General features: G+C 38.8%; 1 protein-coding gene across 7 annotated transcripts in view; it reads left to right on the top strand.

Moving 5' to 3' along the window:
- Positions 1 to 13,040, top strand: part of nktr (natural killer cell triggering receptor) — a 32,705-nt gene that overhangs the window by 13,702 nt on the left and 5,963 nt on the right. For 3 of the 7 annotated variants that reach the window (XM_066717042.1, XM_066717034.1, XM_066717025.1), the window contains exons 6-13: positions 1,355 to 1,442; positions 4,055 to 4,084; positions 4,303 to 4,448; positions 6,639 to 6,861; positions 7,542 to 7,688; positions 7,818 to 7,905; positions 8,965 to 9,113; positions 9,764 to 12,697. In XM_066717042.1, coding sequence (XP_066573139.1) covers positions 1,355 to 1,442; positions 4,055 to 4,084; positions 4,303 to 4,448; positions 6,639 to 6,861; positions 7,542 to 7,688; positions 7,818 to 7,905; positions 8,965 to 9,113; positions 9,764 to 12,697 — 3,805 coding nt within the window. Of the gene's footprint in view, positions 1 to 10; positions 4,085 to 4,302; positions 4,449 to 6,638; positions 6,862 to 7,541; positions 7,689 to 7,817; positions 7,906 to 8,964; positions 9,114 to 9,763; positions 12,698 to 13,040 lie in introns of those variants that run through there. The other 4 variants (XM_066717068.1, XM_066717076.1, XM_066717050.1 and 1 more) reach the window with 4 other exon arrangements.

Raw genomic sequence — 13,040 nt, 5'->3', positions numbered from 1 at the left:
GTAAGCGCGACTGTAGAATAATGCTAAAATATCCGAAGAGTACAGAAAATAAAAACATTTAAAAGAGCTAAGTCCCTTTACATATATTTATTATAGATCTACTTTCAGCTGAACTTCTTTTGCATGAGGCTAAAGTTGCATGGATAATTACTGAATGCATGGTTTTCGGATAGTAGTATTTATTTATCGATTTGTTTATAATTATTTTTTTCTCCCCTATTTGTGTGGGTATTTTTATTTTGTTTGTTTTTATGAACCTTACATAGGTAATTTTTTAGTGTTTTTTTCTGACTCTCAGCATGGAGGTTAGGCAATTTTTTAATGAAAAATCCTATCTTCCTGCCTAAATTTTTCAACGTATTCTTTTATTTATAGAGTGTGTGGTCTTTTGCAAAATGAAAAGGTAAGAGATATATACAGCTCAGTAACACAATTCAAACATTGTTCCCTTACACCCTCCCCATCGCGAAAATGGGTCAAAAGTCTTCTGTGATCAATGTATGGATGGTTATCTGAATTGATTGAAGACTTGGAGCTTTTTTTTTTCCTACTTGGCACCATTAGTTGTAGTGACTTATGAGAACGTATTGATTGCTCTGTAGCACGTTTTTGTATTTGTATTTTCTCAAGAAATGCTCTGTTTTAGTAAATACGTGGTAGTTGATATAGATATATTGATGCGAACACTGTCATTGAAATTTGAAAGAGGGTTCAATGCGTTATGCTGGTCACTAAAAGGTAGTGCGTTTATTCCAATTATGTAGCTTTAGTTTTCTGTTTGTTTAGAAAGCTTTGTTGATTTTTGTTTTTTGTCTTTTGAGGGAATTTGTGTCATTGTTAAAAATGTTTTTTGTAGAAACACCTTTATTCTTAATATTATTTATTGAGCTGTATTAAGTCAATATTTTGTTTGTGTAAACTATTTTGCTTGTTAATATTGCATGCAACCATGCAGTCAGTTTCTTTATACCTTTACCTCACCCGTATATGCAACCCATATTTCCTTTCATTTTTCTATGTTTATTTACGAGCCATAAACAGCTGTGTGAAGTAAATAGTTACCTGATTTATCTATAACTTTAGACTGTCTATTCAAATTTTCTTGAAGTTATACATAAAGCCCTCTCGTCTTGTATAATTTGTAACAATGCTATTATTTATGTGTTTATTGCGGTCTATATTTGTTTCTTTGCAATAACATTGATTTAAGAGTGTCAGAGTTCTTTAATGTGAATGTCAGTTTTGGGGGGCAGCATAAAAAGTCCAGTTTGCCCTCGTCCACTTTAACACTTGCTCCATCTCTTCTGCTGGACGGTGGAGCAGAGCTCACTGGATGTTTCTTTTTTTCGGACAGATGAAAACTTTGTTCTCAAACATGACAGAGCATTCCTTTTGTCAATGGCCAACCGAGGCAAAGACACAAATGGCTCGCAGTTTTTCATGTGAGTATCATTCATTTGGATGTTTGGCAGTTGAAGGGGGGGAAGCATCATTCACAAGAAAGATGGTCAATGTCATCGACATGTCAGTGCTTTGGTTGAGTGGTTTATAAACAACACATGTTCATGACATCAACAAACCATGTTGTGTCATAGAAGCATCACTAAAGCTATTTCTGGAAGTGATTCACATTGAAAAATTCATTTTTGTTTTCAAGATGGTAAACTGTGTTCTGTTCAATTAGTGAGTATGATAATTGATTGGCTGTAAATAATTTTTAAAAACTGTAGCAGCTGTTAAGAGTATTACATCCAGCTGATTCATATACTGTAAATCTATAACACAATAATGCACTTGATTTAGTACATTAAATGTACATAAAATTAACATAAATATGGGCTTTTAAGGTTGCCATGTAACTGAATAAACCATCTTTTTTGTTGAATTTGAATAAATGATGTCTCTGTAAACCTTTTTCTTCCTTAGACGTAAGCTTCTGATCTAGTGTATAAATGTGATCTTTCACTTCTTTGTTTTGTCCATTTAAACTGACACTAGAGCTCAGAGAAACAGGACTCTAAAATTTTCTTTTAAATAAATAGTTTTCAATGGAAACTCAGGATGTAGAGATGTATTGCACAGGACTACAATACATTTCAATACACCAGCCTAGAGGTTTTGTAGTGGGTCTGTACTTTTCTTTGTGTTCTGTAGTGATAATCTTGTATACTTTGCTCTGTTCTTTCTTTTTTGGCTCTTGAGCAAAAGCAATTTTGCATTATGACATAAAAAGGAACATTGTAATATATTTTGTTAGTTTTTGTGGAAAACAATAGATAGAGAATTAGATAGCAATTTTGTAACAATCTATAAATTATTGTCTATTTCATTTAAGTTTATAACTCCGTCAATAGCTTCCTTTCCCTAAATACATTTATCTGATCACTCTCGTGATCCAAATTTAAAGTAGAATAAAAATAATTATATATATATTTCAAATTGTGTGATGCACTCTTTAACGTATTGGAAATGCAGCAATTTAGAAATATGCTTTTCCGTGATAACTAACATGACTTCTGAGGCATCCTGATGTCTGGTTATGCAGTATTAGCATGTGCGAGGCTGTTGATCTGAAACCTCTAGTATGTATTTCATAATGAGATCCGAAGTGCATTATTTTAGATCAATGAGAGAGAGAAATAATTTATCCGGGTCTTTTTAAGGACAGGGTAAGGGGCATTCTCATTAATGCAATTAATTTGTTTGCTGAGCTGGTCTCTATTGTGTGAGGATCCTTCTGTATGCACCCTTTGTTTCCTGATCTGTGAGAGTGACAGTAATCTTTGTCATTTAATACACACTAGCCTGGCAGAGCCTCGTGCCCCAGCTTCTGTACCGGGAGCATGTGACCATTTCGATCATAGGTCTAAAGTGTACTACATACAGAGGAGACAAAATGACTACGATGACAAGACAACAAGTCTGTAGACATTTATTTGCAGTTGGCATGGGAAGATTAGTTTGACTGTTTCCTTTTATTTTCACGGCTAAATGAAAATTTTAGAGTCCTTAGTTTGACGCAGATGCATAACAATGTCCCTCGGAGGTGACAATAGCCCTCCATTTCTGTCTTGTTTATTTCTTTGCACTGCAAGCTTCTGTACGTGTCATGCAGAGTATTTTTAGTATGCTTATTGCTTTTGAAATACATTAATTAAAAAACAAAACTAAAAAAAAACTTGGACTCCTTTTCTGTCAACAACTGTATTACAATTTTTCTCTTGCCATTTTTGTGTAAAATTTACAGAAACACTCTAACATCCTGCTCCTAAAAGGTAAAGTGTCCTAAGGCTGTGCTTCTCTCTCCTCATTGTGTATTGATGATTTATTAGCAGTGTGTATTCAAGTCGTCTTTCTCAGTTTTAAAGCACATTCACTTTTCAATTTAACTTTTTGTTTTTTAATCTATTTTGGAGATGGTTTGGTTCATGTTCATGTGTTATTTTTTAAGTATTCGTAAACCTGACTTGTTGTCCTGACATGAACGGTACTAGTATATGCCCAGTTTCATTGCCATTGAAAGAGTCAGACAAAATTCACATTTACTAATTAAGACAATAATTTTTAACATTATTCTGTATTCTTAGATCCAAAACCTCTAACAGATTTTCCATTTAACGTAGGGAACAAAAATCTGGTTACTATCTCATTCAAAAGGCATGTTTTTCTCATGCGTATATAGAACCAAACTCGACATTTTGCTTTGGCTAGTTAAGTTACTGGATAAACTCATACACTGGGCTTGCAGTGATATTACCAAAGATAACAAGCCCTGCACCATGATTCTGTGTCAAAGTACCATAAGCTGTTTTATTTAAAATATTTGCCTGCTTTCCATAAGGATGAATTACTGCTCTCACCAGGCATCTTGTATTGTTGCATTTATAATGAACATTAATTATTTCAACGTTTTGCTTGTTTACAAAGCTTACATTGCCAATTATATTTATTCTACCTCGTCTCTTATTTTTTCACATGATTTTAAAAACACAATCTCCTGTTCACCTCCATCCGTGACACAATCGGCCCTGCGCCTTTACGTTTACCACCACAGAACGACAAAAACAGCACCGCACCTGGATGGGTAGGTTTTATAAGTTTTCCCTCTTTCTTGCTTGTTTGTTTTTCTTCTTACTGTATTTATTTTTTGTACTTGAAGGATTTCATTCATTGTTGATTGATAGGCCCTAATTGAAATGGCAGTTAGAAAATTGTGTGCACTTTGGGAAAAATCTGGAAGGAAATCATGTTATCAGCCTGTCAGACCTTTCTGCTCAAGTTCACTGTCCTTCATCTCTTCAGAGTGCATGTGGTCTTTGGACTGATTATCTCAGGTTTTGAGGTGATCAAACAAATCGAGAATCTGAAAACTGACTCTGCCAGCCGACCTTATGCAGACGTGAGGGTGATTGACTGTGGCCAGTTAATAACAAAATCTGCAAATGATGGTAAGGGTTTCTTCCTTAAAAAGTATTTTTCCATTTCACTGATTTTGCCACTTTCTGCTTCTTTAGTAACTTTTATCAGCAATTTGCTCCTGCCTACATTTCAAAGTATGGCATGCATGCATTTGTGTATTATATGACATTACCACCAACCTATTTAACTTGAGCAAATGCACAATATCCAGTTGATTGGACCCAATGGTTTACAGCATGACGTTTACTGGTTTAGAGACCATCTTTGGTAGTCTGATAAACAACTAGTTAAAAGCCTGGAGAGCCGTCTCCCAGCGGACTCTGATGCTCAGTCAGATGCCTGGGAACATACATTACGGGCGTACGGCCTGCCTTCCCTGCCACGCACATGATAATCTGAGATTCATTGGAGCACATATCTGTATTCAGTTTAATTTGTTTCATGTGGTACTTCCATTTTCGGTCTCTAAATTGGGAGAGATTCTAGGTCAGTTTTCATATCAATTCAGTCATTAGGTCAAGTTCTGAAAAATATATTTATTTGTAAATTTACTATCATTCGCTCAGTTCACACAAGGGAAGGATGTCTCTTAAGAAATAAAATATATAATATATTGGCGAGGACACAATTACCCATCACTCATCAGTCATTAAAAAAAGATTCTCACAGAGAAGAAAGGTAATATACTATGGCAACAGTTAACATTAAATTGGCATTTTGTGGGTGTACGTACCAATGAATTGCATATTTACTGACTGTGAACTTAGCGTATTTACACTGTAGTTGCATTGTCTGCCATTTTTAACTTCTGATGTTAAATTATTACACACTTGTGTGTATAATTGCACAAAAGCATGCATACATTTGAGTCTTTTCAGAATACTTTTATATCAAGTATTTGTTTAAAGAGATTTAAGTTGTGCACTAAGCAACATTTAATTGATTTGAAAAACAAATTATTATAATTCCAATTGTTTGAGAGTGAATGCAATCAACTCTCTGTTTGTGTTTTGTATAACCTTGGCTCTTGCTCACTGACTCGGCTCAGCACAGAAAGTTAAATGTATCCAATGTATACGTTTCAGAGGGTGGCGTATTGAAGTTGGTTTGGTAATGGGTTTAATTGAGCTGCTGTGGCTGGCTTTACAGCATGGTTTGAAACCTGATCTGTTATTAAGTCAGGCTGAGCTCAGCGATCTGTCCACTGTTGGCTGCTTTTCCTGAATTTAATTCGATTTCTGAGTCACTGTCAAGCCATGAATACTGTGACTTTAGAGAGGGCAAGTAAACAAATGTAGGAGGCTCAGAGAGAGGTTGATTTGTGTCTGGTTATCATTCGGATAGCAAGTGTAGGCCTACATGTGTGTGTATTGATTACTTCCCTTTGTTGAGGTATTACACTGCGACAAATTGCACCAGTGGAACAAATGCCACCATAATAGAGCTTACAGCTGTTCATAATCTCACACTGTCTGATCATCAATCCATGGCACTTGTTAGTCACATTGAGAGTTAGTGTGATTTTTGTGTGGTAGTTTTTTCTTAATCTTGCTGTATACCAGAATCTTGGGAAGTACTGTGATGCATTTATTGAGCACCTTTTTAAAATTAAACTCTTAAATTACTCTGACTCATTCATAATTAATTGAATTGCCAAATTATTGTATAAAGTTAACAGAGCTAATTTACTTTGCAGTTATAATATGCCTTGTGCAATTTATTGTAAACAAAACGTAAGTAATTGGTAAAGGACTAAGGTTTTCAAATTACATTATCTACAGATGCACATTTTTGTGGGAGCAAAATTTTGCAAATAGTAATGCACAAAATGAGTTCATCTAAAGAGTAATGAATACATTTTCCTGCTGTCATAGCAATGAAACTAAATCAGAAACATGCACTGCACCATTACTTTACATATTTAAGTCAATCAGCAATACATAGTGTGACCTTTCACAATTATTTCCAGATGTACATTGAAGGAGGGCTTTTGATCTCCAGCTGTGACAATTCACCTGATTCCCCTTAAAAACTGTACTGGGTCTCACATCAGTAATCACAAAAAATAAACGTAATCATGTATAAATGAATGGGTAAGAACCTGGTATTGAATTTGTTTAACTGAATTGATCGTACCCAAGTTGTCGTGCGACTGATTCAAGATAACATCTCTGCTGTCTTACGTTCTCTAATGGTCTTTGGTTGACTTTATCTTTCAGTTTTGGGGTGCAAAAGAAAGCTACTGTCCTGTTCATCAGACAGCTCTGTCAGTTCTCTGGATACCTTGTCGTTGTCCTCAACCTCCGAGTCCGACAGCGACTCGGAGGAGAAGTACAGGCGCCGCAAGAGGAAAAGGCCTGCAAAGAGCAGGCATGCCAAGAGGAGGAGGAAGGAGGGAAAGGGGAAGGAGAACAATCAGAGACCTTCATCAAGCCAAAGAAAGTGAGTTTCACACCTTAAAAAGACCAGATTTAGTTCAACATCATGTCATTCCTACATTATATTTCTTGGCAGATGTCAAAATAGATTTTTGTAGACACCTTCTTTCAGAGGTGAAATAAATTAATATATTAATAAATGTACCCAGGAAATCAATTGAATCTGTTTCAATCTGAATTCATAAATGCAGCAGTGACAAACTAGAATCCATAAATTTCATGTGTATTCTTGCAGTTACAGGCACAAAAGCACCTTTGAAAAAAGTGTTTTCATTCCCAGCTGCACAAGTAATTCATTCTCACTGCAGTGCATATTTCCATAGTCTGCTCCTTATCAGCACATGAGCATCAGAGCTCTGGGTGTTGCACATGTAGAGGTTGTGAATCATCTGGCATTTGGCACAGTCAATAATAATGTTACCTCTTGCCTCAACAACTCCCTATCTACACAAGTAACTAATATAACACAAACACGACAAAACACTCTGGCAATCAAAGTCTGTAATTCCAAAGTGAAGTCCAAATCCGAAAGTCTGTTACTTTTATCCAAATCAATTCCTCTTCACTCTTCTCCCTGTCTTTCCTAAACAGGATGCTTATTTAAATATAATTGGATTTTATAATATTGTATTTTATTATTGTACTCATTTCTTAATGTTATTGTTTTATGAATATTTTCTGCAGACCGGAAGTGGTCGAGGATGAAAAAGAGAAGGACTTGAATGTGAAAAGAGATAAGCCTGTGGTTCGACCTGAAGAGATTCCCCCGGTGCCAGAGAACAGATTCCTACTCCGCAGAGACGTGCCCATCCAGGTGGCTGAACCCGAGCAGTGAGTAGAGTTTCCTCCGGTCTCCTGTGTGGTCACACTGGGTACCTGGCGCTTGTACTTTACGATGGCTGCTCTTATGAATTTCCACAGAGAAAGTGTAGAAGTTAATGTGTTATTTGTATTTTACAGAACAAAACAGGTCATTTCCTCAATAACAAAAGATCTCAAACCAGCTGTAACAAAATCCGGACGTAAAATCAAAGGACGAGGTACAATGGTATGTGTCCCTTTTTGTTTTTGTTTTGTTTTGAACCATGATTTTATTTCCTAGATGTGACAGAGGTCTCCTATAGCAATGTACTTAAGTCAATCATGTAAAAACCTACATGCATGATTTGTCAAAGACTTAAGTCTCACACAGAATGCACAACTTCCTTTAACCTGTGGGTCATGTAGCTCTGAATGCCTTCAACAGATGTCATCTACCCAAACGTGTAACATGTCATTAAATAAGTGAAGCCTACAAGTTTACTGATTTTTAGTTTGAATCAGGCTCACTTGTCATCGTTATTAGATGACAAGTACAACAGGGAGGTCAGGGATGAGAGAAGGTTGTTTTGGTCAATCTTGTTTATCTAGTTGTCAGTAGATTAGACGGATAGATGTAGTAAGGTGTTATCCAAGATGATCGATACACTACAAAGGACTAGTAAATATAGTAGGGTAAGAGTGGCCAACCTTGTTCATATAGTGCCGCAGTCCAGCAGGTTTTATGGGTCTCTCTAACCCGTGGACACCTTAACATTTTGACTAATTAAGACCCAAAACTGGCTCAATTAAGCAATAAACAATCTGTATAAAACAAAAGCCAGAAGGCAATATGTCCCTCTAGGACTAGGGCTGGCCACCCCTGTACTATGGCAGTTACTACTCCGCTTTTGACCAGTTTTGCTTTTAAAGACTGGATTCTAGAAATTGAGCTGTAGGTGCTTCTTGTGGTTAGAAAAACAAGCAACCAAACCACCAAAAATAATCTGGTTTTCACTCCTACTTATTGAACTAGAATTCCTACAAATGTTTTATCTGTGTCTCTCTCTCTCTCTCTCTCTCTCTCTCTCTCCTCCTATCTGCCTCTTCCTCTTGGCATAACTTACCGGTTTTTCATTTTATGCTGTTCGATAATTCTGGGAATCAAGGTAATCACAGCATTCACAGAGTTGTTGGGAACCTCATAGCCTATAAGGGAAGCTTTGGGTGTCCTGTGGAACAGCTCATTTTATCATGGATAGTGCCATTAAACCCAGACATGCGACAGCCCTGTCATTTTGTGCTGCAGAGATATCACACTCCTACGCAATCGAGGTCCCGGTCGAAGTCTGAGGATGATCGAGGAAGCAGCGAAACCCCCCCTCACTGGAAGGAAGAAATGCAGAGAACGAAGACGTACAAACCGCCCAGTGGAGAGAAATGGAGTAAAGGAGACAAGTACGACACGTTTATGATAAAATATACTTTTTGTTAAATGCAAAAGCAAGCCAAATGTATTCATACTTTTTGTGTATGTACTGTTTTACCCTAGAACACTTTTTATATCTTGGTATGGGTGAATAGATCACAGTTGCTTATATTTACAAATTATTTTCTGTAACCTATTATGATTTGCTTGTAAAATAGCCCTGCTGTTGTATAGGTTTTATGTTAATCTCCATACCTGTTTTTTTTTTTTAAATAAAAACAACTGCAGTGAAGCTAAATTGAATAATAATCCTGAAAAAAAAATCTAATTTTCCTCATGTAATGATGTGGAATAACATATGCCATTATACTGCATAGTCTAGACATTATGCTCATTATGTGACTACTCCTGCTGAAAAGGGCACAGCGGAAACGACACTCCCTTACTGAAGCTTAGTTTAACTACAGTGTCAGTTTCCTGGCTTCCTTAGAAATCTCAGACGGGTCTCTGTGCATTAATTTGAGCTGCTTCAGTGATTTTCTGTGTACAGGAGTAAAATGCATTTTGCCTTGACTTCATATCAAAGATCAGTAGGCATATGTAAATATCAGTCTTGTCTGGATCTAGTGTATTTTAGAGTTGAATCATTCCACTGAGGGTATACATTTCGATTTAACAGATTGAACGACCATCATTCAAGCAGATGGAAAGACAGAAGTGCCTCGCCGTGGTCAAGGTCCTGGTCACACGAGTACTTCTCTGATCGCAGCAGTGAGAGGTCCAGCGAACACAGGACACCCAGAAAAGAGAAGAAGAAAACTAAACACAAGAAGAAGTCAAAAAAGCAAAAGCATTCCAAGAGGAGTAAAAGGTTGAAAAGCAAAGCCAAAGATTCTCCCCTGTCCGAAGATGGGTCGTCCCTCTCTTCGAGCAGAAGATCAAAGATCTCCAGCAACCACGAAAGGAGGTCTCGCTCTCTCTCAACCTCCTCGAGGCATTCCTCCAGGAAAGACTGGACGGGATCCGATAAAAAGCATCGTTCCTCTCCGTCTTCCAAAGGCTCCCGTTCGTATACACGGTCGAAAAGCAGGTCAAGATCGTACTCTAGAAGTAGATCTAGAAACCATTCAAGATCGAGATCAAGGTCTTCCTCAAGGTCAGGAAGTCTGTCCAGGTCCCGATCCCGATCTCACAGAAGTACATCTTCCAGATCGTCAAGAAACACTCCGATTAACGAGAGTAACAAAGCAAAAGCAGATGCTTCAAGACCAGCCACAGTTACCAATGAGAAAGCGGCGCCACCAGCAGCCACTGAGAGTGCTCCAGTTTTACCTATAAGTGATAGTCCACCTCCTTCTCGATGGAAACCTGGACAAAAGCCTTGGAAGCCTTCCTACGTCCGCATTCAAGAGATTAAAGCAAAGACGGTGCCTACTCCGCTTGCCCAGACTAGCTTAAAAACAAAGAGCGTTAAAGAAAAGGATCGCATCTCGTCCCACTGCAGCCAGTACAGGAACTCAGATAGTGAAAGAAGCAAAGACTCCAGGAATTACAGTGACAGGAGCTATGAATATAAGAGAAGGTCACACAGCAGGTCTTCCAGGAGTAGATCATACAGCAGGTCTTACAGTAGATCACAGAGCAGGAGCCGCTCAAGCTCAAGATCGGGCTCCCGAGAGAAATATGAAAGTAGGTCTTCCTCCTACAGCAGATCAGATTCATACAACTCGTACGATGATGAGAAAAATAAAAAATCAAGCTCTGTATGGAGGAAACTATACAATAAAAGGCAAGAAAGCAGCCCCGAAGCTACAGTTGAAGACAAGCATGTGGCCAACAGTAGAAAATCTTCTCTAAAGAAGGACAGTCGCAGCTTATCCTCATCGGAGTATTCTACCGACAGTGAAAACAGCCAAGTGGAAAGAAGCAAGAAGGACGATACCGACTCGAAGAGGCAAAAGAGTAAAACTGATTCTCCGTCAGAAACGGACAGCGTTCATCCTGCTGATCCCAAACTTGACGAACCAAGCGTTGACCAAGCATTGGCTGTAGAGGGGAAGAAATCCAAGTCGGGCTGGGACAGTGACAGCGACAACTCCAGAAAGAAGGTAACCAATAAAGATCAGTCATCTGCGGCACAGCAGCCAGATCCCAGTAGGATGGAGGAGAAATCTGAAAACAGCAAGGCATTTCCCATCAGTAAATGGGACTCCGAGAGTGACTCTGAGGGGGTGGCAAAAAAAAGCAACGCAGATGATTCTAAGCGTTCCTCCAGCAAAGAAGAAGGGGAAGCCAGCTCCGAGACGGAGAGCGAAGGCCAAATATCGCTACACAGCAAAACAAGCAGAGTATCGGTGAATGCATCGCCTGCAGATTCAGACGCCCATATAATGACTGCTGTACAGACCGAGCATTTCCCTGTGGCTGAAGTCTCTGAGGTGGTAGTAGTCAGTGAAAAGCATAAGAGCAGAAAAAAGGCCAAGCGGAAGCACAAGCACAAGAAAAGGAGTTCAGCAAAGTCTGAGGAAAGGGCAAAAAGCAAATCCAAAAGCAAGAAGTCAAAGAAGAAGCATCAGAAGCCCAAGGAGACTTTCCACTGGCAGCCTCCCCTGGAGTTTGGTGAAGAGGAGGAGGAGGAGCAGCAATCCCAAAAGAAGCAAGGTAGCCTGAAAAAGGGTGTATTGAAGGAAACCCCCTTAAAGCCCATTAGAAGGAGGACTTTATCAAAATGTGAAGATAACGAGGTTATCGTTATCACTGAAGAAAGTCAGAAGTTGCCCAAAGAAAAATGCTCATCGCAAGCAGACGCTCACAGTGTGAAAGATATTACTGAAAGGACCAAACCAGGGCACCAATCAAAGCAGTCCTCTGTCAGTGGGACAAGTCCAAACAAGAAAGAGACGACAGACTTAATAACCACTCGAACCAATTATGTCAACACAAACAACAAACCGTTACCAAAGTCCCCAGATCAGCCAGAGCCATCTGATGATAGTATGGAGATCTGTACCCCTGAGCACCACACCCCAGATAGAAATGATTTTTATGGTATTACTGAAATATCAGAAACCATTTCTCACAGTAAAGAGTCACCTCTAGGTATTTCGAAAGATGCTTTCAGATTAACTCCAGTGGACCATTCCAAGGTGTCATCTTCAACTCTGTTGGTAAATAATTGTTCTGGGGAAGAAAATGCCAGAACTGAAGTCTCCGTAGCAGTGACGGATCCAAAATGGAAGCCTCTCAAAGGCATTTCTAATCAGCAGCCAGTTGGCATCAGGAATTTTGAAGTTAAGAGTATAGATACCTCCGATCCAGGGGAAAACAAGCCGCAGGGCCTCCGTATCGAGATCAAAAGCAAGAGCCGCGTGCGACCTGGATCTCTGTTTGACGAAGTCCGGAAGACAGCCAGGCTAAATCAGAGACCCCGGAATCAGGAGAGCTCGAGTGAGGAGAGGTCTCCATCCGTAGAGGACAAGGGTAAATCTCGGAGCCGGACCAGGTCACACAGCAAGTCCAGATCCGTATCCTCCCTAAGAACGAGGTCCAGAACCAGATCCCTGTCCTACAGCCGATCACGGACCCGGTCGAGAAGCTCAAGCTATTCCTACAGGTGAGCAGTGTTGTTTAATGTGCTTGTGATTAACGGCAATGTGATTAACATCCTAATTCTGTCAGGAGCCGTTTGATCAGTTACAGCCCACACAGTGTTTCTCAGTCCAGGAAATTTTAATCTATATAATCAGTGTATATATGTAGTACTTTTCATTACACAGAGATTAAGATGTGATATGAGTGCTTCACTCAGACAGAGGGGTAGTACTTAGAAGTGCAGATCATTTATCAGTATAAATATCAACATGCAAATACCTTCCTGTAAAAAATATTATAAATCAATGGTCAGCTTACGGGTTCTTGGGAGAAAACGTCAAACCACAAAATGACTTTAAAATTAC

Source organism: Amia ocellicauda, chromosome 2, assembly GCF_036373705.1.
Source record: "Amia ocellicauda isolate fAmiCal2 chromosome 2, fAmiCal2.hap1, whole genome shotgun sequence".
NCBI lineage: Eukaryota > Metazoa > Chordata > Actinopteri > Amiiformes > Amiidae > Amia > Amia ocellicauda.
Note: the sequence above shows the minus strand (reverse complement) of the source record. Positions and strands in the feature narration are given on the sequence as shown.